At 39.2% G+C, this 25,647-nt stretch overlaps 1 protein-coding gene across 1 annotated transcript in view; it reads left to right on the forward strand.

Moving 5' to 3' along the window:
• celsr3 (cadherin, EGF LAG seven-pass G-type receptor 3) overlaps positions 1 to 25,647 on the forward strand; it is a 104,524-nt gene that overhangs the window by 37,311 nt on the left and 41,566 nt on the right. Inside the window, exons 4-14 of the mRNA XM_062427388.1 lie at positions 8,419 to 8,641; positions 13,172 to 13,287; positions 13,671 to 13,759; positions 14,084 to 14,098; positions 14,484 to 14,641; positions 17,448 to 17,611; positions 18,553 to 18,678; positions 19,841 to 20,010; positions 20,483 to 20,668; positions 23,015 to 23,125; positions 23,315 to 23,483. Coding sequence (XP_062283372.1) covers positions 8,419 to 8,641; positions 13,172 to 13,287; positions 13,671 to 13,759; positions 14,084 to 14,098; positions 14,484 to 14,641; positions 17,448 to 17,611; positions 18,553 to 18,678; positions 19,841 to 20,010; positions 20,483 to 20,668; positions 23,015 to 23,125; positions 23,315 to 23,483 — 1,527 coding nt within the window. The remainder of the gene's footprint in view (positions 1 to 8,418; positions 8,642 to 13,171; positions 13,288 to 13,670; positions 13,760 to 14,083; positions 14,099 to 14,483; positions 14,642 to 17,447; positions 17,612 to 18,552; positions 18,679 to 19,840; positions 20,011 to 20,482; positions 20,669 to 23,014; positions 23,126 to 23,314; positions 23,484 to 25,647) is intronic.

A 25,647-nucleotide genomic window follows, 5' to 3' on the forward strand; every position in this document is an offset into this window, starting at 1 on the left:
TGCAGGAGGATTGAATCTGTCATCAGAAATGAAGACGGGCATATTGAAAAAAGAAAGAAAGGAGTCTTACCAGACCAATGAGGAATGTGCTGACTTTTGTTGCTGTTCGTTATTAAATATGGACAGTTTATTATAGTTTAATTAGTCAACATCCTGCTTTTCAAGTGAATTGGCTTAATTCTTCTTGGTATTGTCTAAAAAGAACTCAAATTGTATTAACCTGAGATGATTTGTAATTACTTAACATTTTAGTGATATTGACCAGGGGTATACTCAGTTTTGTTATATACTAAATTAAACAGTCTACACAGAGAGCACAGAGGTATGTAAGATGAATATCAGGAAGGATGAGACTTGAAGATGACTTGATTTAGTACACTGCTGTTTTCCAATAGTCTACCATGCTGTTTGGGAGTGTCTGTGTCCTCTCCGGTGTGCATTGTGGGATCAGCACCATGGAGAGCTCTTGTAACAAATTAAGCCATTTGCCAAAATGTTGGCTCCATCAAACCCTTCTTGTGTTTTTAGGCAGCATTGTTGACCCTCCTGTCATTAGTCTAGACTCTTTACATTTGCTGACAGCACTCACAAATGTATCATCAGATTATACTTTTCCATGACTACCTGTGTTTTTTGTGAATCTGTGAAGTGACCTAGCTCTGCAATCACTGACATACAGTAAAATCCACTTTCTTTATTGACATTTACACACACAAAGTGAATATATACAACCTTGAACAAGAAGGGTATTGGGCATTCCAATTTTGGGAGAAAACAGAAGAGTAGTACAAAAGGAGGAATAGACAATGAGATCGGGAGGGAGTGAAAGTAAGGAGAACAAAAGAATAAATAAGAAAAGGCTAGAGGGAGGAGAAAGACAGCTAAAAAGAATCGAAAATAAGTGTGGGAGGTGGGGGTTATCAATATCTAGGGCTCGATCTTTTGAAAAAGGCCAAAAAAAACAGGCAAGAGAGGATTGTGATGAAGGCCACGGCTGATGAAAGTGGAAATGAGGGTACTGAAAAGGAAAAAAGCGCAAAGAAATGGCAAGGAAGGAAGAGAAGGAGGACATTGAAAAAGGAGACAGGTTTGAGAGGCAGATGGGGCTTGTAGAGGCTTGTATGGAAGGGAAATACAGCGAAACTGAAACAGGTTTAAAGAAAGGAAACTGAAAAGCAAAAAAAGAAAGTAGGCGAAAATAGGGAGCATATGTCAAAGAGAGACAGAAATAAAAAACCCAGGGCCAAAACAAAAGGAACCTGAAGATGAGGTTTAAAGAGACCTCTAGAAAGAGGAAATGACAGCGAAAAACCATAAAAAGAGAGCTGTGTTAGAGGAGTGGAGAGAGAGAAAACAAAGAAGAAAAAGGAAACATATGGAAGAAGATGGAGGTGAAAAGTACAAGCAGGGCGGCAGGGACAAGCAAATAATCAAGAAAAATAACACCTGACGGTGGAGGAGCGTAAAGCTAACGTCAGTGAAGGAAGAGGAGAGACTATTTGTGTGGAGAAGGAAGTGTAAAAAGTGTAAAACTAAAAGTTAACTAGAACAAATGAAAATAAAAGTGTTTTTACTGCATGACACTCAAAAGATCTAGAGCTCTAATTTACTCTGGAATCAAACATGTAAATATTGTCTATAGATTGTTTTTAAAATGCTTTATTAGTAAAAGTTGGTTTGTTTTTATTTCAAATGAGTAATCCATAGCAGTCTTTTTTAAGTGGTGTTGTTGCACTTCTCTTCCCAGCAGTCACCTGTCAGCTAAACGCAGCAGGTGGGAAGGTGAAGTCTTCTGTTACTCACTACACTTTCTGTGTGTGGTGATCTTTGCTTTGTTTCTTTTTGTGCCAACTGAAAATGTCTTGTCAGTTTATTCCAAGTAAACCAGAATTTTTTTTTTTTTTTAAACCCAAAAAACACTTCCTGTACATGAGTTGGTTTTTCCTCCTATCATAGACTCAGTAATTAAAAACAGCCCATGGAAGAGACCTTTTAGGATATGGTTTAAATTGTGTAAAATTAATTGAGGATAAAACATCACAAATTCAATAAATTAAGAGATTTCTGACTCATTACACATCCACCCACAACTCAAAATCTGTAGAATCCTTGAAGGCGTCTTTTCTTGAGGGGGTGTACAAGGAAGAGAAAAAAAAGAGCAAAAAAAAAAGGTAGCAAGAGAGAGACAAGAGGAAGGAGTAGAGGGAAGCAACTGGGAGTGTATTGGCCTCTAGGGACGTACCATGTGTTAGGGTGGAGGTGGAAGGGGGGGTGATGGGGTGGGAGGTAGGGCGGAGCAATCTAAGATGCCTGGGGGTGGTTGAAGAATACCGGCTTTGATGAATAAAACATCCTCGTGAATGAAGGGGTGGTGTGAATACATTAATACAGGCATAGAGGAAGAAGAGAGGATGGAAAGGAGAGAAAAAAAAGAAATGGCAACATATGAAGAGAAAGATGAAGACAGGAAGGAGAAAGGAAGAGCAAAGCATGGAGTATTTTATATTTAGAGATGTTAAGGTGGAGAGAAGATGGAAAAGGAAGGAAGGAACAAGAAGCTAGAGGAGGAGGATGGAGGGAGTGGAGGACAAAAAATAAAGGAGCTGAATGAAAATAGAGCTGTGCTTTTAAACAGTAAAGGCAAGATATGAGCAGCTAAGAAGTTTGCAGACTTCAAAAGTGTTTTTAAGTTTGTGTAGCATGGTGTGTATGAGTCGACATGTCTTTGTGAATGTGTTGGATTTTTTATTTAAATAAAAGCAGCAATGTCACAAGGTAAATTATGCAAAACTTACTTTTTGAAACAGTCATGGTACACAAATGGTTGAATTATTATTACTGATGCATCAACATGTACGCAGCCTGGAAAGTGGTTGAAACACGGCTTATTTTAACGAGTGCTGATATGATAAGAAATGATAGTTTGAACTATTATTCGGTTGATAGGCAATTAATAAAGATCCTTTTGTGAAATAATTACTTATTTGAGTCACTTCTATAATAAAAATACCAAATATTCACTGGTTACAGCTTCTCAAATGTGGAGGATTTGCTGTATTTCTCTGTTTTTATCTTTGTAAATTGAGTATTTTTTTTAGATGTTTGGACACTGTCGGGAACTTGGGGTTTGTCACTATTTTTCATATATTTTCATAGACTTAATGATTAATTAAAATTGCAAGCTTAGTTGGATGTTAAACTATGAAACTTATTTTACAAACTGATTGTTTTTTTATTTGTTTTGTGTCAAATCTGAAAAGTAACTAGTAGCTAGAGTTGTAAATGTGTAAGTATATATATTTATCTCTGAAATGTAGTGGAACAGAAGTATAAAGTTGCAAAAAAAGACAATTTGCAAGTAAAAGTTCCTCAAAATTGTATTCAACTTAAGTACTTCAGCAATATTTCTTTGTTGTTTTCCATCAGTAGTATTTGTGCATAATGGATTGTGTTTGTGCCTTGGTGTGTGTGCTCCTTTGTTCGACTGTGTGTATGCATTTAATGGTATCTTGCATGTCTGGGTGTGTGCATGTGTGTGCGTGTGTGTGTGTGTGTGTGTGTGTGTGTGTGTGTGTGTGTAAGTGGAATCTTTAAGAGCTGCCTTGCTATCAGACACACAGTATTTGTTTAGTAATCGCTTGACCTTTGTGTCCATGTGAGTCTGAACGCTGTGCAGAATGAGGAATCACACACTAAAAGCAACGCTTTGTCCCACTTTGTTTATCTGTGTGTGTGTGTGTGTGTGTGTGTGTGTGTGTGTGTGTGTGTGTGTGTGTGTTTGCGTGTGCTTCCTATCACTGTTGAAGTGCCTCAGTGAAGTGGACGCCCTCACACTGTCTGGGCAAACCACGAGAATAAAAACAGTATCATTGAGTCACGTCTTCTCTGCTGTACTTCTTCTAATTAGAGTGTGAGCGTTTGTGTGTGTGTGTGTGTGTGTGTGTGTGTGTGTGTGTGTTGTTTGTGGGTGTGTCTGCATGCATTAGGTTTTTGCTGCAGCTTTTATTTCTCACACGGATTGTGTGCATGCATATGAATGTTTTTTGTTTTTCTATCTGTTTCCTGCTGTCAATTTATTTCGTGCCAGTCTTTCAACCTGTGCACAACTGGGAGTGCATAATGAACCAGTCGATGTGTGCGTATTCATAGGTGTGTGCGTGTGTGTCTGTATGTCTGCGTGTTCAAGTCTCACCAGACGCATTATTCATGAGTATTAATACCTATTTATTTATTTTAATATTAATGAGAAGGTCTGTACGGGTGAATGGGTCCACCAGACAAAGGCATGGAAATTGTGCTGTGTTAGAGTGCATATATGTTTGTAAGAGCGTACGAGTGTGTGTGTGTGTGTGTGTGCATGTGTGTTTCCCTATTTAATTGGTTCCCTGTTGTGTGCACTTACATATAAGTATATGTTTAATGGGAGAAGGAGACGATGAGAGAGAGCTAAACAAGGACAGACAGATGTGATAATTTGAATGTCCTTGGGTTATTGTTAGCTGAGCCGGGTGTGAGCGTGTGTGTGCTTATGTGTGTGTATGCGTGTGTCCTCAGGGGTGATTTGGTGGTTTGGGAGAGTATGCTTGTCAGCTAAAGCTGGCAGATATCAACTGCCCAGCGGGTAGAGGAGGGAAGTGGAGTGGGAAAATGGAGTGGTGAAGAGTAGGATGGACAAACTGATAAACCGAGTGATCAAGGGAGCGAATAATGGGTGGAGAAATTAAAATTTAGATGACATGAGGGAGAAGAGATTTAGAGTAAAGAAACATGGGTGGAGGGTCATTGGACAGATAAGTAATCATATGAGATTTAAAGCATGGACTTGTTTGTGAGTGCAGAATGTGTTTTGAAAGCATTCAAGGTCAGAGTCAGGAGTGTAATAAAAGCTTCCTTTGCTCACTGTCTTCAAAGTTGAGTGCTTTCAGTTTTAGCAGATTGTAATCGTCACACGGAGGAGGGAGGAGGATAGATGGATGATGAAGAGATGAAGGAAAAGACAGATGGAGGGTCATTTCAAGCAGTTTATACCCTTGATTCTCGTACAAGCTCTAGATGTTTTTCCACTTTATACATCACACTGTGCAGCTCGGTTTGTGTTGTACGTGCCACAGATAGTCAGTATCAGAGTGTGTGTCAAACATCACTGTGTGTGTGCGTGTGCACACATTGGCAGCCTTTCCATGAGTGTGTCTTTGTCTGCATGGCATTTGTTTGTGTGTGTGGTCATGGCTTGCCCTGAGGTGTGTGTGTGTTTGTGTTTTGACTGCGTGTGAAAGATTGTCAGTGTGCGTCCGTGTCCTGTGTGTGTCAGATTATATTTGTATACATACGATCATGAGGAAAGGTGAAGGCTTCTATTGACTTACAACTGCAGTACGTCATCTGTGTTCATGTGCGTGTGTGTGTCGATGTGTGTGTGACTGCTGAGATGTGAGGACTCCGCCAGTGGGTACTTTGGCATATAAAAGCTGCGCAAACAAAGTGCCAACAGAGACAGCTACAAGATAAAACCTGACAGCCTCGAGGGCAGGGGCAATGATCCATGTGTGTGTTTGTGTTTTTGTGTTTTTTTTGTGTGTGAGAGAGATAGAGAGAGAGAGAGAGAGAGAGAGAGAGAGAGAGAGAGAGAGAGAGAGACATAGAGAGAGAGAGAAGATAGAAATATGAGAGAATTGTTTTTGTGTTATGTCTTTGTTTGATAAAGAAAAAAAATCTGTATTGTGTCCACTAGTAATGAGTATGCATTTTGGTTTGTTTATTATCTTGTGTGTGCGTGTGTGTGTGTGCTTCAGTGTGAGTTTGCGGCCGTCAGCAGGTTCTAAAGTGGGTCCTTAAGGAGCCATCTGTCTTAAGGCTAGTTTCAAACCCTGTCTGCTCTGTTTATGTGGAGGGCACCGGGTGCGGGTGTTTTTGTGTGCAGCTGCTAAATGTCAGACAATGTGTGTGTCCAAATACGCTCAAGGAAAGGTGAAAAAAAAAAGAGTGAACATGTACACCAATATGCCATTTTATGTGGTTGATTTTGTGTATATGTGTCGATTTGTGTGTGTGTGTGTGTGTGTGTGTGTGTGTGTGTGTGTGTGTGTGTGTGTGTGTGTGTGTGTGTGTGTGTGTGTGTTACGTGGGAGTTTCAGCCTCTTGAGACTCTTCAGACTGGCGCTTGTTTGACTGGCAGCAAAATCTCAGTTTGTTCTCGTATGCAGTTTTGTTTGTGTTGCCTTTTTGTTTCCCCCACACTTCTAAACCAACAGAATCTCAGTCGACAGAAAAATACTTTTTTCCCCTTCTCTCTAGCGAACATGATTTAAAATACTTTACACTGCTTATCATATTGCTGTCGGGTCAAATCTTACAACTCTAATTTTGTTGTTTTTTTGTGTTCATTTGATATATGGGAACTGCCTGTTTGATTGTAATGGTGAGTCCTCTGTAACAGTTGCTCTCACTCCTGCTCCTCAGGATCAATCAGCACCCGCTGCTCCCACAGTCTAATCAAGAGCTAATTTGCATCCAAAGCATCTAGTGAATGCAGTTGACTGCCTGATAGAAAAGAAATACAGTCTGTTGGCATGGAGTAAAATGGTGTAAGTGCTACTGCCTTATAGAATATGGCAATTTCAAGATCCTTACCTTAAATAACGTCCTTCAACACCGACAGAAAACATGCTGAAGGACCTAGCTGATTGCATTTCTGTAAACTTCCACATCAAAATAACTGAAACGATGCGATAACTACATGAGATATGCTCATTGATTCACAGATTTTGGATTTTATAACATATGTCTCGCCTTCATACCACATCACAGCTTCAAGCTAAGCTGACTTCAGCAACTAAAAATTTAACTAAAAAGTTCAAGCTAACCCAACAGTTTTGAACCTAACAATGTAACAATTTTGTCAATTTTTGTCAAGCTAACATGAGCAGTCAAAAAGCTATCCCAGCAGTTGCCAAGCTTTCTCATGAAGTATGTTAGCAATCAAGCAAGCAAGCAATGTGCTACCCAAGTGCATAGTTCGTGATCCCAAAAGTAAAGCGGAAGTGCCTTAAACCTGCATTCTTTCTAATGGCTAGCAGAGAGCTCCAAAAATAAGTTTAATTGTATAGAAGTCGAAAAAAAATAGTAAATCAGTAAACAGCAGTAGCATTATCAAAGTTAACCATAGGTCTTAAATGCAGCTAGCAGCTAGCAGCTAGCGTCAGGGTCAGCTCCAACCACGCATCCAAATATGATCACTTCTGGCTCCAAATATCCAAGATGGTGATGGTAAAAATGATGTCAACCACAAGTCCATGAACAAATGGGTGATGTCACGGTCACTACGTCCATTATTTTTATACAGTCAATTATGCTACTTTTACTTTACTCATATTTTTCCTAGCTACCTAATGCTAACCTAAACCTACCAGTTGCTTTAATGTTTTGGAGACAATACACAGTTTTGACTATGCATTATTTCTGGTGTGTTTGTTCTTAAAGTTCTTATCAAATAAACTCTGTTGGTTGGTTTAGGGAACAGTTTGAGCCTTTATTAATTTGAGCTGCAACATTCACCATATGGAGAGATGAGAGTTAGGGGAGTCAGTTTTGTGCAACAGCAGATGTACTTTGACCCAGGTTCATGTTTGTTGTTATAGTTTGGCAGTAGCAGTGTTTTCTGAGTAGACAATGTTAGAGATGGTGGAAATGTAATACCTTGCTCAAGAAAAGAATTTTACCAGCGATAAAATATTGCTCAAATCACGTGCTAGGGAAAGAAAATGATTTTTTCGCATCTTTACCACCCTGTCAGTGACACTGTCTATTACATATTCAGTATCCACTTCTTGTGTCTCTTCTCTGTCATGCTTATAACTTAATGAGTAACGTATTAAAATCAAAGCAATATTTTGTCTCAACCATCATTTGAATTCAGCATATAATCTATGGGATCTGGACTAGAATTCAAAACAAGGCTCTGTGGGTTTGGGTTTGCTTGGCTGCACCGCATGTGTTTGTTTTGATGGACTTGCCAATGAGTGCATTGAGGTCAGAGCTATGAAAATTAATTGCCCGAAGTCTCTGTGAATTAAGGACCAAAATAGCAAAACTGTCCAAATACTGATTGGAAAATCTGCCTTTTTTAACCTCAGACCTTTTGTTTATACAGTAAAAGACGCCTTTAAATGACTCTAAATGTTCATATCTATATGTAAACTGTTGCATTCTAAATAAGTTGTGTTGTTTTTTGGGGTTTTTTTGTCTGCTCAGTCTTGTAAATAACTGATTAAGTGATTGTGACAATTTGGGCTTTCCTGTGTAACAGTTAAATGTCTGCTATTATGAAAATGTGATTGTATTTTTTTACATCATTATTGTTGCAATTCCTATAGAGGTATAGAAGTTAACTTAATGATTTGTTTTATTTTTACCCCTCAGGTGACCGATGTGAGTTTGATCGACGGCAGGGCAGGTGTGTGCCGGGAGTGTGTCGTAATGGTGGGACGTGTCGGGATCTTTCAGGCGGGGGTTTCCGCTGCGAGTGTCCTGCAGGGGGCTACGAGCGACCATACTGCACTGTCACTGCGCGGTCCTTCCCACCCAAGTCCTTCGCCATGTTCCGGGGCCTCAGACAGAGATTTCATCTCTCCATCTCATTGACGTGAGTAGATGTAGTGAATGGAAACTTTTTTACAACTTGTCTCTGCTTCTCTTCTTAACATTTCTAAGTTTGCTATATTCCTTTTTTTTCTTTTGACCTTTGCTCTTTTTCTTCACTTCGTTCCTTCATTTCTTTTAGCTCCCATCCTTTTTCATCTAGTTTCCCTCACAGATCCATAACCACACCTCTTTGATTCTCAGTTCTCTCCCTCTTACAGAGTCTCTCTCCCCTTTGCTTTAATCTATTTATTTCATCTCCTTCTCAGAGATCGATCCTATTATTCATGGTTTCTTTCACTGCTGCCTCCATCTCGCTCTTCAATGAGGAGTGTGATTTTTCCTGTCTCTCTTCTTTCATTTGTCAATTTACTGGTTTCAGTAAAATCTCCTTTGCTCTTGCTCTTTCCACTCTTCTTATCTTGAAACTTGTCACTCCTACACTCTCTTCTCTCAGTCTTTTGCCTCTTTCAGCAAAGGTTGGTTTCTGGTGACCTCACGGTTTCTCTAAAAGTCTTCCAGTTAACCATCCAGTCAAAAAAAGAGGCTTTGAGTTAGAGTTAGCATTAATCTAAGTTCAAATGCCAAATTTATCAGTGTAGCAGAAAAGGACAATTTTGACACTTTAAATCAGGCTCACTCTTAGATCTTTTGCCAGGTCTTTTAAGCATTGTGAGGATGTCTAAACCAAAGTTATGCTCTTTTTGCACCTCAATTTAAATTCCCCAAATTGTGTCTAGAGAGCACTGAACAACATAGACTCTGTAAGGGCAGATGAGTGAGACCAGATTTGCTTTACATGCAGTCTCTAAGGTTGTTGTGTTTGGTTTTACTTTGTGGTTTTTATACCTGGTCATTAATGTATTATGAATGTTACTGCAGAGGTCAGTTGCCGGTCATCACTTACTTTAGCTTCTTTGTCTCCCTTACACACCACCATCATATCTCTGCCGCTCCTTCGCCTCGTGACATACTGAGTGGTTGTCCATGGGAGATCTGAAGTGGTCCTTAAGAGTGGTCAGGCAGGATGGTTGCCATGGGTGATGTCGACTAATGGTAGTTGCTAAGGTGACGTTGCCCATGGGGTTGTTGCTAGGTTGATGTGGCCACCATAGAGTGGTTTCTATGAGACCTTTTGGCCATGGTATTCCTGCCAAATGAGCTTCTGTGCATCATTGGCGTGTAAAGGCACTACATGGTATAAGTCCCATTGATTTGTGACCGTCACTTAAGTAGTGATGGTGAGTCAAGGAATCAAGTTTGAAGTGATGGGTTTGTTTTGAAGAGAGGCTCATCTACTGAGTATTTAAAAGGTTTTGTGGTAGAATTGTAGGATTTCTCTTCTGGAAGAGTAATATAGACAAATGTTGGGAGAAGTGATGTAGTTTTACCTAAAGGAAACACAATATCTGTTGTTAAACAGATATTCCCTGGAGTTTTTCCAGCATCACCTTCAGTCAAACATACAGTATTTACATCTGGGAGCTTTGTAGGTCAATCTGTATCTACTGGATCAACTAGAAATGTAATGCCTTGCTTGGGGGCATCACAAGACAATCAGATACATGTTGTTTAAAGTATCGATCCTATTCCCATCCCTGTTGCAGGATAAATTTATTTTTATGTTGTCTGATGGTGACTCACTCCAAAGTGTTCAACTGTAGAGATACACATTACTCTGTCAGCCTTCCTCCCCTGACGTCAGTGTTTCATTTCGCATCCTGTTGGCTGCTAGCCACACTCCTTGGCCTGATTTCCACATCAGGGCTGAGCAGGCCTTAATCATTATTCATGTCACTCAATTTCTCCCAAAGCATTTGATTTTTCCACTGCAAAAAATGTAATCATGCACCTCAAAGCTGCTTCTGAGGTTTTTAGTTAGTAACTCGAGTTGAGAAATATAATGGTTAAATATGGCTCCGTTCTCTATGGCTGTTACAGCAAGATTGTAGGGTTTGTAATATAGCTGGGAAGAGTGTGTATGAGGGTGCTGCAGCTCTGTTTGAAATTGTCATTAGCGTCTCAGCTCTAATGTTAAAGCTTGATAAGACTTCATGAAGTTCATTGCCCTCAGGAAAAACAGATATCACATATATTAAATATAATGTGTTTGTTTGTTTGTTTCACTGTTTGTTCACATGTAGTTCTTTGACTTCAAATAATATATTTATACAACACATAAGACATTTATGTAACATCACAATTACATAACACAAAAGAATCAGACACATTGGGCATATAACATTTGCTATTATTATTTACTCCTTCAGCTTCTCTGTGTTTACAGTTCAGTGACTTCACTCTCAGTCTCTACACTGCTTAAGCTCAGGTTACTCTACTTTTCAGCTATTTCTGTCAGCTTGAAGAGGTTGGATCTGCATACATCAGCTCAAGATAGGATGACCCAGTCCTGCTGGAAACTATAGCAGAGCCATGCAAACAAGACATGTGTCCGCTATTGAATAACCCTGTGTTTATTTTTGACCACATTCTCAGATAACATATATTACATAACATTAGTATATTTACATAACATGCTCTTTTTTCATGGTACATTTCCACACACAAAAATGCAGCTATTGTTACATTCACAACAATCTTTGGTGGATGTTTAATGAATGGATTTATAATTCAGGTATCTAATTCAATGCAAAGTAGGAATACTGTTGTTCAAAGACATGAGCTTAAGCCAGGAGTTTATAAAGCACAGAGCAAGACATTTAAAGCTCTCAGCTCCAGGCCTGCTATAGCTGACCCTGACCTCTGGCATCTAGTGACCTACTCAATAGTAGGGTTGAATTCAGTTTTGATGCCTTTAAATGTTCCTGAAAGGAGACAAGCCTGGAAGGAGAATTTACATTTTAATATATTTTTATTATAATATATATTTTTATATATATTTTAAATTTCTAAACCAGATGTAAGTACTTTTTAAAGTGGACATTTACTGCAGTGGGAATTGTAACGTATCTTGTTGCCAGGAGAGTAGATTTGTCATCTGTGCTGTAGTATCAAACAGTCTTTTGATCAGGCTGTGTTAGCATGGCACCCTTGGCATCAGTGCGTCCCCCTGGTCTTGCTATAGAATACAGACTACTGTATAAATGAGCAGCTGGAGGCAGTGGAAGGCTGGAGTAATATGGTTTGTCACTGTGCCTCATTTTAGACATTTTTAGCTTTTTCATTTTCACTTTTTTTCCCCCAATCATTTTGTCTTTGTTAATGCATACGACATGAATTTTTATTTTATTTTTTCATTTTTAATTTTTTTTATTGTTATGTTTTATTTTGGAAGGTCAACCTCAGCTCCTGTAATATGTTTATAATAAACAGTGTAAAGACATTTGGATCCTATTACTATATATATATTATTTATCCCACAACCATTACAGCTTATTATAGCAGGCTCTAGAGCCCTGACTTCAAAATTGAGGTTTTTACTCTTATCCACCAGTTTGAGTCATTTTCTCACATTTGCCCTATGGGACAAATACATGCTATTTGTTTCCACCAAGGTCATTACTGCTGTATTATGGGGCATATACAGAGTATTACAATTAAAGTGATGTGTGTTGATATGGATGTCAGACAGTGGTGTGTTTGTGTGCAGACACTAAAATTTCTATGGACAGAAATTACCTCATTCAAACCATAAATTTTGATCCTGTGGCCATTAAAGCATAAAATTAAGCATTCTATTATATCAGGCTTTCAATCTAGAGCCCAGGCTTCGAATTTGTAGTTTTTACTATTTTCCACCAGATTGAGCTATTTTCTTCCCTATGGGACCAATATGTACTATTTTCCTGGTTATCACTAGGGGCATTGCTACTGTATTATGGAGCACTGCAGGCCAATGCAGCAGCCAAAAAGATGCGTGTGTTGATATGGATGTCAAAGAGTTGTGTGTGTGTGTGTTTGTGTGTATGTATGTGAGTGTTTGGGTGAGAGAAAGAGATTATATGCCATTGAAGGTCACAACCCCCCTCCCTCTCTCTCTTCCTCAAAAAAAAAAATTTAAAGGGTTAACATTCTGAAAATGAATGAATATTTGGTTGTGGCAGAAGTTAAAAGATTTAACTCAGTGAAAGTGGAAATTGTTTTCATATGTAATATTTTTATGGAAAGGTTTTGACGCAGACATTTTTGTACTGAGCCCCTCAAGGGACATGGTGGCTTTTTTTTCTCTTTTTCTTTTTTGCATTCCTTCCATTATTTTTGTCCTTTAAAGACATGAGTGCAATTTTTTGAAGAGGCACGAGGGTTAACTGATATACAGTTTGAAGACCTTTGTTCTCTTTCGCTTAGCCTCTATGAGGAGGTTTAGAGGAGTCCGTTTTGTTTTACTGTTTGAATCAATCAAATGCTGCATTAACCCAGCCAAGAGTTAAGAATCTGAAAATATATTGATGTGTCATACAAAATTACTGGAATTATTTGTAAATTTTTCACAAATTTTACGCAAAAATGTAAATACACAGTATTTACATCAATAAACTTATTATGGACATGTGTGTGTTTTTGCATTTTGTAGTTTTGCTACCCTGGAGAGCAGCGGTCTTCTCTTCTATAACGGACGCTTCAACGAGAAACACGACTTCATCGCCTTGGAGATCCAAGAAGGACAAGTGGTGCTTAAATATTCCACAGGTACTGCATCTGTGTGTGTGTGTGTGTGTGTGTGTGTGTGTGTATTTCTGCTAATTCGGCCATTGCCGCAATCAAAGCCAAATTAGGGTCTAATTATATTTGTACCCTTACAGTCTAGATTAAGTCCCAGGTTAATTTCTGTCAAAGCACTTATATACATATTGTACATACTTGTTATCTTAAGGAGTGAATGCTGTCAATCAGGGTCCTCACAGTATGTATAATGTTTTTTATATAAAGTGTGAGTGAGACATGTAAAAACAACAAAAAGTCAAGTAAATGGTGGAGTTATAATTACAGAGATTAAGAATATAATTGTTATGAACCTTATAGAATTATTACCTGCTCATGCTCTGACACAAACTTCATCCATCCGCCTGCAGGTGAATCTTCCACTCAGGTGAGTCCCTTCCTGCCTGGCGGCGTCAGTGACGGCAACTGGCACACAGTTCACATCCACTACTACAACAAGGTGAGTTTACATCTCAATTTGCTTGTGTGTTCCAGACCATTTTGATCTTTGATCTTACTTTTGAGCTCAGATTTTGCGTTGCTGATGATGACGAGTTATCTCCTGAAGTGTTTTCAGTTGTGATAGTTTGCATTTCACTTATTTGAACTTCTGATGCGTCTGCAGAAATGTTTCTCAGCCTTCATGCCAGCAAAGCACTTTGAATTGATCTGAGATGTTTGTGCGTGCATACCATTATGTGGGTGTTTACTTGTCACCATTTTATTCATGCATATTCGCCTCACATCTCCTTTAATTTTCTTCATATTCTTTCATTTTCCTCAGCCAGCTACACGCTATGTGAGTATGAGTGTGTGTCAGAGTGCACATACTATACACTTCCCTCTCTCTTTCTCCTTCTGTGTCTCCTTCTGTCTTCCTTTTCTATCCAGCAGACAGTAAGAGAAGAATGAGTGTGTTGTCTGTCCGTCCCCTCCACTATTTTCTTACCTATATGTGTCTGTTATTACTTGTCTTACTAACTAAAATTTTCCCCTCTTCTTTCTAACATCGCGTACATTGTAGATATTGAATATAGTCTGACATGTTTAGTAACTGCTGATGCAGTGTATGATTGTAGATTTAGCAAGTGCTGCTTATATTTCTTGCATGTCTAGTGTCATAGTGTTTCTTGTTTTTTGCTTATTTGGACTCTGTATTCAACCTTGCGTTTGTGTGTGTTCAGCCCAAGCGCAGTATGAGTGGCGAGGCCCAGGGTCCATCAGATGAGAAGATTGCTGTGGTGAGCATTGACGACTGTGATACGGCACTGTCGCTTCGCTTCGGTACCCAGCTTGGAAATTACAGCTGTGCTGCACAAGGCAAACAGACCAGCAGCAAGAAGTGAGTTTATTTTCTCTTACAGCTCTTCATCTTTCTTTCTCCCTGTATTTATACCTCTGGCTTGTTTAACCTTAAGACTACTGACTGGGGTACCGACAGACCCCAGAGGTGTACTTTTTATCGTATCTCACAGGTGCTTTGTTCTATAAGTCCAAATTTTCACGACTGTGTCAATCAAGAATTGGGGTCCTGGGAGACTCCAGTCAAAAGCATCCAATTCTGCCTGTGCAGTTTTAATACACATAAATATTTGTTGAGTTAATGTTTGCCATGGCTCCTAATTTAAAATAGTTGCTCACATCACTAAAATGACAAATCCCCATTATGACATGCAGCATGAACACAGATCCTGGGTCTACCAAAATTAATCACAACATCTTTAAAAAACTGCAGGACCTTTGGCTCTATTAACATAATATAGCTGATGATGACCAGGCTGCAGAATGATTTTAAACAGCCAGTTTAACTATAACTCAAAAAGGTGTCAGTGAAGTAAATTTGTCTCATAAATCTCTCTCTCCACAGTGAAAGTCTTTGAACTGTAACTGACTCTAAGCTGTGGTTGGCTTTTAAACAGGTTGTGCCAGCAACAATTTTCATTAAACATCATCTGTGGATAATTTAACAGATATTCAAAGGCACCTTTTACTAAGTAGAAAATCATTAAAGCAGGTTAGTGTGTGTAGCAGCACACAGGCAGCCATTGGTACATAGGGGGTAGATTATAGGTATAAAATGGTAAATAATGTGGAGTAATAAGTGAAGAATAATGGTGCCATTGCTATACTGAGAGATATTAGCTTTATTAAAAAAATATAATATTATTATCTATTAGCTTTGATTAGAATACATGTCAGCCAATCGCTGGAGAGGTTTGGAAACACCTTCGCTTACAGTATGTTCTAATTTATTTCATCTAAACTGAATGGGATTTTTCCCACCAGTGTCTCATGTTGATCTCCTTTTCCTCTCCTCATAAGATCTGTCATTTTGTCATGTTTTTTGCCGCACATGTACATGTCATGACATTCATTTGACATGTACCATGGCAGCTGCTTGCTATAGTGAATGTATATTACATAGAACAGAGAGAGTGATCCCCCGCTGTCTACGTTGACTTAAGATGCCATTCTCCTAAAAGCCAGCTGTAAAGTCTCAACTTCACAGATTGTGAACACAGGCCTGTAAGCAGATCACTGATGAAAAGTACATGTAACACATGACTTAATGCAGATTTACACAGTCTAATCTGTTAAAATCCAACTCAAACTTTGACTAGGACTGTAGCTGTTGGAGAATATTTTGCTGAATGGCAGATCATGGTGAAGAGGTGACTAGAGGGATAATCTGTGGGGACCATAGCTTTAATGAAGCATGTCTGTTCCACATCTTCATGCTCCTTCATGTCTATATATATTTGATGGTCCTGTTACTCATCGTCATTCTGCCTGGTATCGTTTCTTACTCTCTGCCTGCTTCTCTCATTCTCCTATATAAAACCAAAACATCTAAATTGACAGCTTTAAATCCATCCAGTGCTTTTAAATTTTGTTTGACCTCATCAAAGTTTTGTTGCCCGGTCTACTCGTAGTGTGGGACTACTAATAATGTCTCCATGTACGCAAACAAGTGTATAAAACATACACACACGCACACACACATACACTTGCATGCATTCAAGAAGCAGCCTGTCATAGCGCTGATGTCTGGCCTCGCCTTGGTAAACTGTAATCACGTTGGCTGTGTTCTATCAGCGCTAAGTGAGGCTGAGAGAAGAGAAGACAGATCAAAAGACGAAGGCCCAAGACTAACGCTTCAACGCTCTCTTCCTCCTTTTGCTTCTCATTTCTCCATTAACATCGCGCCCTTCTCTTATTCAGTCTTGACATCCGCTTCTATTGATGCTCACTGTTGATATTAGCTGTAACTTGCACTTAATCTCTTGTTTGTTCATCTCCACTTCTTGTGTCTTTTTGAGTTCCTCCCTGGCCAATCCTCCCTGTTCAATTCCACTCATATTCCACTACCGTTTATTGACGTGACGCATAGCATGTGTCGCCAAAGCAAGCTGAAAAGGAAAACCTCAACCCACATTGGAGGGAAAAAGATAGTGCTCACCAAATGACTACACAACCATTTCTGTCTTCTCATAACTGTAATGTGCCATCCCCATCATGTTCTTCCTCACATTTCCCCCGTTTCTTTCCTTCCACTCATCTTCCATCTGTCCTGTCGTCTGCCTCTACGCTCTTCCTCTCTTGATATTTGCTGTAACTCACATTTAATCTCCTATTTGTTCATCTGCCTCCCCGGTTGCTTCCACATCTCCCTTTTGTCATTGCTCTTTTTTGTCTCTGATTGTAAGCTTGCTTTTGCTACTTATCACCGTCCCCTAACATCTGCCTCCATGTACTTGCTGCTCCTGTCTCTGCTCTTTTTCTGCCTTGTCATCCACCTTTACCTCTTATCTCCTGATATTTGCTGTAACTCATGTTTAATCTCCTGTTTGTTCATCTGTCCCTTTGCCTGTCTCCTTTTCTTTTCTTTTCAATTTCTCTCTTTCCCTGCTGTTTCCATTTCTACTGTCATTGTCATCACAATCGAAATTTCTCCTCAACATCCACCGTTATTCTCTGATTCTGGTTTCCTTTTGTCATTTACCTATGATGACAAATCTCTAGGTCTTTTTAATCCCTTTGCCTTTTGTTCCTCTCATGTTTTTTTTTTTTTGCCTTTCTTACCCTTCCTGGTTCGTCTTTTCCACTACAAATTTACAAGTCTTTCTCTTTATCTCCTTGTTTCTCAGGTCTCTGGACCTGACTGGTCCATTGTTTCTGGGCGGAGTTCCCAACGTACCAGACAACTTCCCATTTGGCACCAGGGAGTTTATCGGCTGTATGAAGGAGCTGCACATTGACAACAAGCCGCTGGACCTGGCTGGGTTCATTGCTAACAATGGAACACTTCCCGGTCAGCACTGCTAAATATATTGAGAGAAAAAAAGAGTGATGACACATAAATAACATTATCCATTTGATGTTAACAAAGGCCCTTGATTTTATTAAAGAAACTGATACAAATCATGTTAATTAAATGAGCCATGTCTTTAGGTGTTGTAAATGTGCTATAAATATAGACCTAGACTGTAAAAACAATAATATTCATAGGCACTTTGAAGTCACCCAATTGTTTGTGAACTCCTGTTTTGAAGCCTTGAGTTTGCATTTTGACCGTCACCATTTTGGATTTTTTTGGGCCAGGGATGACCATATTTGGACGAGAGGGGGGAGCAGGCCCTAACGCTCGCTGCTAGCTGGGTTAGGACGGTGCATTTACAGTCTATGGTTAACCGTGATAATGCTAATGCTAATTTTTGCCAGCGAAAAACAGGCTTTAAGCCTTTAAACCAAAATGTACTTGCCAGAAAAAACTGAATGTCCGACTCTTCAGAGGGTATTTTAGTACAAACAAATGCTGAAAAAGACTTTTGTAGATGACTTAAATGTTACAATTCAATTTTATGAACTGAAAAGACACTGAAATAACACAGCTACGCTATGCCTATACTCCATAATTTACAAAATGTCATACATCATGATGTATCGAAGAAGACTTAAAACTAGCGATTGACATTATACACTCATTAGGAAACTGTTTATTGAGGTAATAAATCAAGCAAGAGTAGGCTGATTTTCTCTTGAACAGTGCCAGTGGAGTCTCCCCCTGCTGGCCATAAGAGATAGTGCAGGTTTAAGTCATTTCCACATTGGCTTCACTTTTCAGACCCTGAGCTATCTTGGCTATAATCCACTTGTTAAGAGCTTCAGAATGATAAAGTAAACAGCTAAGTGTTCAAGTTTGGTTGCTGATTAATGCTATCGATGACTTACCCATGCTATTGCTTTTTACAGGCTGCAGTGCCAAGCTTCCCTTCTGTAAGTCCAACCCCTGTCAGAATGGAGGTACCTGCAGGGTGAGCTGGGAGACTTTCTCCTGTGACTGCCCCCTAGGATACGGAGGGAAAGACTGCAGCCATGGTGAGAGCCTATATGAGTTTATTTCATATTATGGTCCTACTTGTTGCGGTTTTAACCAGTGGCAACCTTTTAACAATGTCACATTTATTGTGTTAGTTTGGTATAATTATCAGTCACAAATCGGGCTGAGATAATTGGCACTTTTGGGGTCAATATCAATGGCGATGACAGTGGTCATGTTTTTAAAATGTGGACAAACCATTTTGATCTCAGTGGCCTTATTTGTCGGCACTCATTATGCCTCATTAGTGAATAATTTATGGATGTTAAAATGCCCCAGGTAATGTTCCCACTTGTATTGTGCTGTATTTACAGATTACTTTTAAATTGGTTAAGTGATAGGGGGAAAAACTTTTATAATGGGCTGCATCAAGTCAATTCCAGTCAAGTCAGTTTTATTTATATAATGCAAAATCAGAAAGTTATCTCAGGGCACTTTTCACACAGAGCACGTCAAGACCGTACTCTTTAATTTACAGAGATCCAACATTTCCCCCTGAGCACTTGGCGACAGTAGCAAGGAAACACACTTTAATACTTCAGAAGTTCACATTCAGGAGCGCTGTGTCATTCATTTAAGTTCACACTTCTGTCTGCAGTTTGCCTTTATTCCTCAGATCAAACGTATAATGCATGTTTATGGATGATTGGATGGTTTAATGAGTGACGACCTCTGCAGAAGTACTGACAGAAGAAAAGTTGATAGAAAAAATTGATAAATGGGTATGCAGAGAGATTATTATCTCTAACTTCCCATTAATCCTGGATATTTACTGAATAATTGCGTCTGCAGCACACTGAGACCAATAGTATCGTGAAGAATTACTACATTTATTTACTAAACTTGGTCTTGACTGACATGTGTTGATTGGGAGCACAGACAGTCAACCACTGGGGAAATCATGTGGCTAAAGGCGCTTATGGGATAAAATGTTTTTTTCAGTTTCTCGAAGAAAAATGTTTACAAGTTCTGAGATTTATTTATAAATCAGTCAATCAGTGACACAAAACCAGATAAAGTCCCACATAGACTGCACAAAAACCAGACACACACTAACTGATAATTCACAAAATCACATCAGAGCCCGATTAACTAGTATGACATCCTGAGGCTGGTCGTGATACCTTTTATTCAATTTCTTTCTCTTCCCCTCCACCTCAGTGATGCCACACCCTCATCGTTTCCTGGGTAACAGCGTCCTATGGTGGGACCTGAAGAACGATGTGACCATCTCTACGCCCTGGTACCTGGGCTTGGTGTTCAGAACCAGAGCAAGAGAGGGGACACTGCTGCAGGCCCAGGCTGGCCAGTACACCCGCCTGTTGTTCCAGGTGGGCACACACCCCGCCTCCTGTGAATCTCACATACACACACACACACACACACACACACACACACACACACACACACACACACACACAGTGTGTGCCGCTTCATGTATTAGCCACGGCCATGTCGATTATGGGAATTATACTTAAGCCTCATGGTTAATGTAGGACTGTTTTGTCTTCATGGTGTAATACTAAATCATCATCTTTCTCTATGTTTAAGACAATCATGTGAAATGCTGGTATTGTCTTTGACATTATGTACAGTTTAAATTTCCAAAGACAGTCTTGAAACAGCAGCATGTAGGCAGGAGTGCAGCCAAGATGTTGGATTTCACGCCCCACACAGACACTACCTACCAAGCAGGTTATTTTCAGTGTCAGTGAATCATGTTTTTTCACCTAATTTGTTTTCTCAATCTCTCTCTTCTGGTGTGTGTGTGTACGTGTGTTTGTGTTCCTTCACCTCTCGCAGGTGACAAATGGTCAGCTGGTGTTCTCAGTGACCCGCGGTTCGGCCAGACCGGTTAGTTTGCGGTTGGATCAGGTTCAGGTGGCAGACGGCCGGTGGCATGATCTCCAACTGGAGCTGCGAGACGTCCGCAGCGGTCGTGAAACTCGCTATGTGGCCACGCTACGGCTCGACTTTGGACTGTATCAGGTAAGAGATGAGATACAAACCTTCAAGAAAAGGTTTTGAGGGCACACTTTTCAGATTTTCAGCAATGGCGTCACAAATTTAAAAGCAGACATACGAGGAAATTTTTAAGGGCAGCACATCTGCAGATTATTTATTTATTTAATTATTTCAAAGTTTAATTACAGGACAAACCCCCTCGAGATGCACCATGTTGTTTTCGAGGAGGTCCTCAGGCACAAAACATAAAAGTTACAACATTTAAACAAAACAAAATACATTAGTAATAGTAATGATAATAAATTAAACAATACAACAACACAAAACAAACACAAGTAACATCAACAGGGACATACACCATCCCAAACCCCACCTGCTACATCTGTTCCACATGTCAGCTGTACAAAAAATGAAAGAGACGTAAAATTATGAACAATGTTAAAAGCAATTATCTAAATATAAGCCTGATTAAAGTATTAAAATACTGCACGTGCAGTTATTAGGTGACTCGTTTTTTCTGCTCATTAGTAACTAATCTTTTTTCTCTCCAAGTACAGATTTAAGTTAATAAAGGTTTTCCAAGGTTTTCATCATATCTGCTTGACAAAATCAATAAGACTTAATTTCCCTTAACAATTCATTTCCTGGTGTCCTTTTTTTCCCCAAACACTACTCAGTACTGATTCACAACCTTAATTGACCGTGTTAAATTAGAAATAGACAGTTCTAGTTCTTGGATTGATTTAATTTGGCTGTTAGAAATCTGCAGTTAGTGCGATGAACAACATTATTCAGGCTAATCAGCAGTGAACTCTAATTGGAATTGTAAAGGATTTAATATGAATGGAGGCGAGAAATCCTTTTTGCATGTAATATCCTGTAATCCGAAATCTGTTCATATAAACAGACTTCCTATCTCACTTCCTGCTATAAGCTGGTGTCTGTATTTTGAAACACAGATTTCCTCAGTCTCTCTAAGACGTTGGCTGGTAATCCTGGTTTTCTTAATCTCCAGTGTATTAATATTTCAGATTGTACTGGATAATGTCTTCTTGATGTGTGTGTGTGTGTGTGTGTGTGTGTGTGTGTGTGTGTGTGTGTGTGTGTGTGTGTGTGTGTGTGTGTGTGTGTGTGTGTGTGTGTGAGAGTGTGAGTGTGAGTGTGAGTGTGCATGTGTTTGTATGAGGTAGGTACAGTGTACATATGACAGGAACATTCACTTAGAAAAGCATACACGCTATTATTTCATCTTTGGCTTTGTTTAAAAAAGAAAACACCAGTTTTTAGTTTTATTTTCAAGTTGATTTAATTCTTAATGTGTCTGCTGGCAAGTTTTGTGTCATCTTTTTATCGTAGCTCACCAGGCTATTCTCTAAGTACATCAAATAACCCACTGAATAAATGTAGCAGAAAACATGAAATTATTGAACATCTTAGCTGCCAGTTTGACATTTGGCATGTGTGCAGCAGTTATCATAGGGGCGGCTGTGGCTCAGAGGTAGAGTGGGTCATCGACTAATTGGAAGGTCATTGGGTCGATTCCTGGCTCTGCATGTCGAAGTGTCCTTGGGCAAGATACTGAACCTCAAATTGCTCCTGAAGGCTGTGCCATCAGTGTGTGAATGTGTGTGTGAATGGGTGAATATTGACATGCAGCGTAAAGCGCTTTGAATGGTCGGAAAACTAGAAAGGCACTATATAAATACAGTCAATTCATCAGACAGACCTCACCCTCCATTATACTAAAACACTGATATATGGGGCTTATTGATTTTATTTTCATGGTTGTTGCGAGCTAAGTTGCTTGTCAACAGTGCTTCACAACGCTGTCAATGACAGTTCATTATTGGAGCATTGACCTTCTCCACCTTGATTGTGTATTATTGTATTTTTTATTAAATAGTCAGTCATTTAGTTTACAACTCTAAAACATTTTCCTTGGTGTCTACTTTCTCCTCCTCCCCTCACCTCTCCTCTTAGAAAGACATAAACTCCATTATGACCTGACAACTCTAAGATATAGCAGTAGATAAAAAGATAGAAAAATCCTGACTTTCAGTCGATGATCTGAAAAAAAAAAGAAAAAATCAATACCGTCTTCAGAAACGCATTTTTATCTTTTAGTTTAGTTGTAGTTTAAAAAACACTTTCTGGTTTATATAATTTTGATGGTGGACCTTTATATTTTGATGTCATAAATTACCAAGTTTGTCAAGTTTGTGTACGTAGTCAAATAATGGCATTCAAATGTGCTCCTTGTGTATATCGGTCCAAGTATTCAGTATGCATACAGCTATTAATAATAATAATCTTTGCCCCTTCTGTCTCCATCTGTCCCCCGTCTTCTGTCCTTCTTTCTCTCCCAATTAGGGAACAGTGATAGTGGGAAATGAGATTCATGGTTTGAAGGTGAAACATCTGCATGTGGGAGGAGTGCTGGGCTCTGGAGAGGTTCAGAATGGGATAAGAGGATGTATACAGGTAAAAATGAATGGATGGATGGAATTTTTAATGTTTATTGATGTAAAGGTGGAGTGAAGCTGGGAATATTAACAAGTTAGAGATGAGAAATGTGCTAAGAAATGAGTCTTGGGGTAGCTCAATAAATGCATGAAGCTGCCAATTTCTTGTTTCTAACTCCTCTCTGTAACATAAACTCTTTATCTGCAGGGTGTTCGATTGGGGGTGCGCCCTGACGCCCCCGCCTTGCCCCGCCCGTCCAGAGCTATCAAAGTGGAGACCGGCTGCAATGTTGGCAACCCCTGCGTCTCGTCTCCTTGTCCCTCCCACAGTCGCTGTTCTGACCAATGGGAACGGCACTCCTGTATATGTGAACCTGGTGAGTGAACACAGAGATGATGCTGTTTTTTTAGACATGGCTGAAGGTGCTGTGACAGTTTATATCATTCAGGAAGGGGGTGAAAAAAAATATGCACCCAGGCTCGGTTTAACAGAAGAAGTGGGATTGACTTTTTGTTAAGGACATAAGGATATGTTGATATTGATATCCTTGTTTATAACTGCATGGTGACATAATAACTATTGGCTGTAGTGAGAACAAGGACAGTGAATTAAAGATAATGACAATGACAGGTGTTTGATAAGAAGCTTTATAATATACAATTTGTGGAAAGCTGTTTTTGGCCTGGTAGCCATTCTAGCGCTGTAAGTGATGTGATTTTCTCTTAATGATAATGTTGTAGCTTTGTGAACGGCAGTGTGATTGCGTGCTGTGTCAGTTTATGTGTTGTATTTTATCCTCCAAGACATGTTAAATATGTTGTTCAAAGACAGCAATGGAAGTACAATTGCATGCATGCTACCCCCCTAATATTTCTGCACACTCTAGACATTGGATGTGAAAGAAAATACTTTTGTGAGAAGGTGATGAAAGCAGCCAGCTGACTTAGATAGAAAGAGAGAGAGAGAGGAAAGGGGAGTAATTATAATATGGCCATATCTGCGTAGGTGCCAATACTCTAACTGGGTTAAACAGATATTTAGGAACACATAATGAGTTCCCATCCACCTGAGACCGAAAGAAAGAGACTGACTGGAGGCTAACTTCCAAAATCTCCTTAGTCAGGTGAATATAATGAGGCATAATAAATGTGGAAGAGAAGAACCTGATTAAAGGACGAGGAGAAAAGTGGAGAAGTAGGGGAAGAGAGGAGAGAAAAACCAATATAAGAGCAGCGGAGAAAAGCCAAAAAGAGAACAATCGGAAGATGAAAAAGAAGCAGAAGAGGAACAGAGAGATTGAAAATGTTAATAATTAATGAGGAGAAAGAAGCAGCAGACAGAAATGCTATATGATAAACACTAAAAGTTTGGAAGCAAAAGGAAAGAAGAGATGAAGAAAAGAACGAGGGCATGAGAAAGTCAACTCAAACAGCCTGAAAACACTGGTGACACGTTTGGGAATAGATCTACACATAGCTGGCATATATGTACATAGACACACACAAATCATAAAAGTGAGAGAAAATGAACATGACAGACCAAGATTGATATTTGACACGTATTTGGAGCTTTATTAGCAGCTACTGATGCAACACTGCAGTTGAGTTCTACAGATATTGATTAAAGAGATGAGACCAACTGAGTAGAGATGATTAAAGGAGATTATTTATGATTGAAGCAGAGAGGAGACAAGAGATTGGCAAGTAATTTAAGAAAAAAGAACCACATGAAAGACAAAACCAGGAGAGAGAGACAGAGAGAGAAAATAGAATAAAATTCATTTATCAGGACATAGATACCCTCTTTCTCAGCATCCATCACCTTCCTTCTCTGCATCTTGAGCTATACGTATACATTTCCTGTTATCATCTAGACTCAAGTGGTTCTAAAACTACTTTTTTTATTTTCTCATGAAACTCAAACGTGTCTTGCTCTTTAAGTGCAGAATAATGTAATGTAAAATAATGTATGGGATTCTCCAATGCCACATCTGCAGAAAACAGCATAATGAAGCAAATGATGAATGCTACAGGGTGGTAGCATTCATCATAAAGCTAAAACATTAAGCTAAAACAACACAAAGGAACGAAGAAAAAGGATTTGCTCCCTGTTCTTTTATTGTTAGTATGTGTGCATGTTGGTGTCTTAAGATATGTACAATCCACAATCTCCTGTTGCCAAATCAAAACTGACTGTAATTAAGCAGGAAGGATTAAAGGACAGGTTCACAGTTTTTCCAAGTCTGTCTTTAAACAACAGTCAGATGTCCATATGAACACTGAGACAGGTTGTCCTGGCTGTAATTGTCCCTTCTCTTCTTACTGGCTATTTAAAGATCTCCTTAAAATGTGCTTTCAATGTAAGTGATTGGGGGTCAAAGTCCACAGTGTGTCCACATAGCCATTTAAACGTTGATATGAAGCTTATATGAGTCTTAGCAGTCTGAGTTAGTCATATCAAGTGGATATCTGACACATTTACTTTTTATTATCAAATTCCCTCTTTGTGTTTCCTCAGATAGTGTTTCCCTGTTGCAGTGG

Source organism: Scomber scombrus, chromosome 10 (genome assembly GCF_963691925.1).
Source record: "Scomber scombrus chromosome 10, fScoSco1.1, whole genome shotgun sequence".
Lineage (NCBI taxonomy): Eukaryota > Metazoa > Chordata > Actinopteri > Scombriformes > Scombridae > Scomber > Scomber scombrus.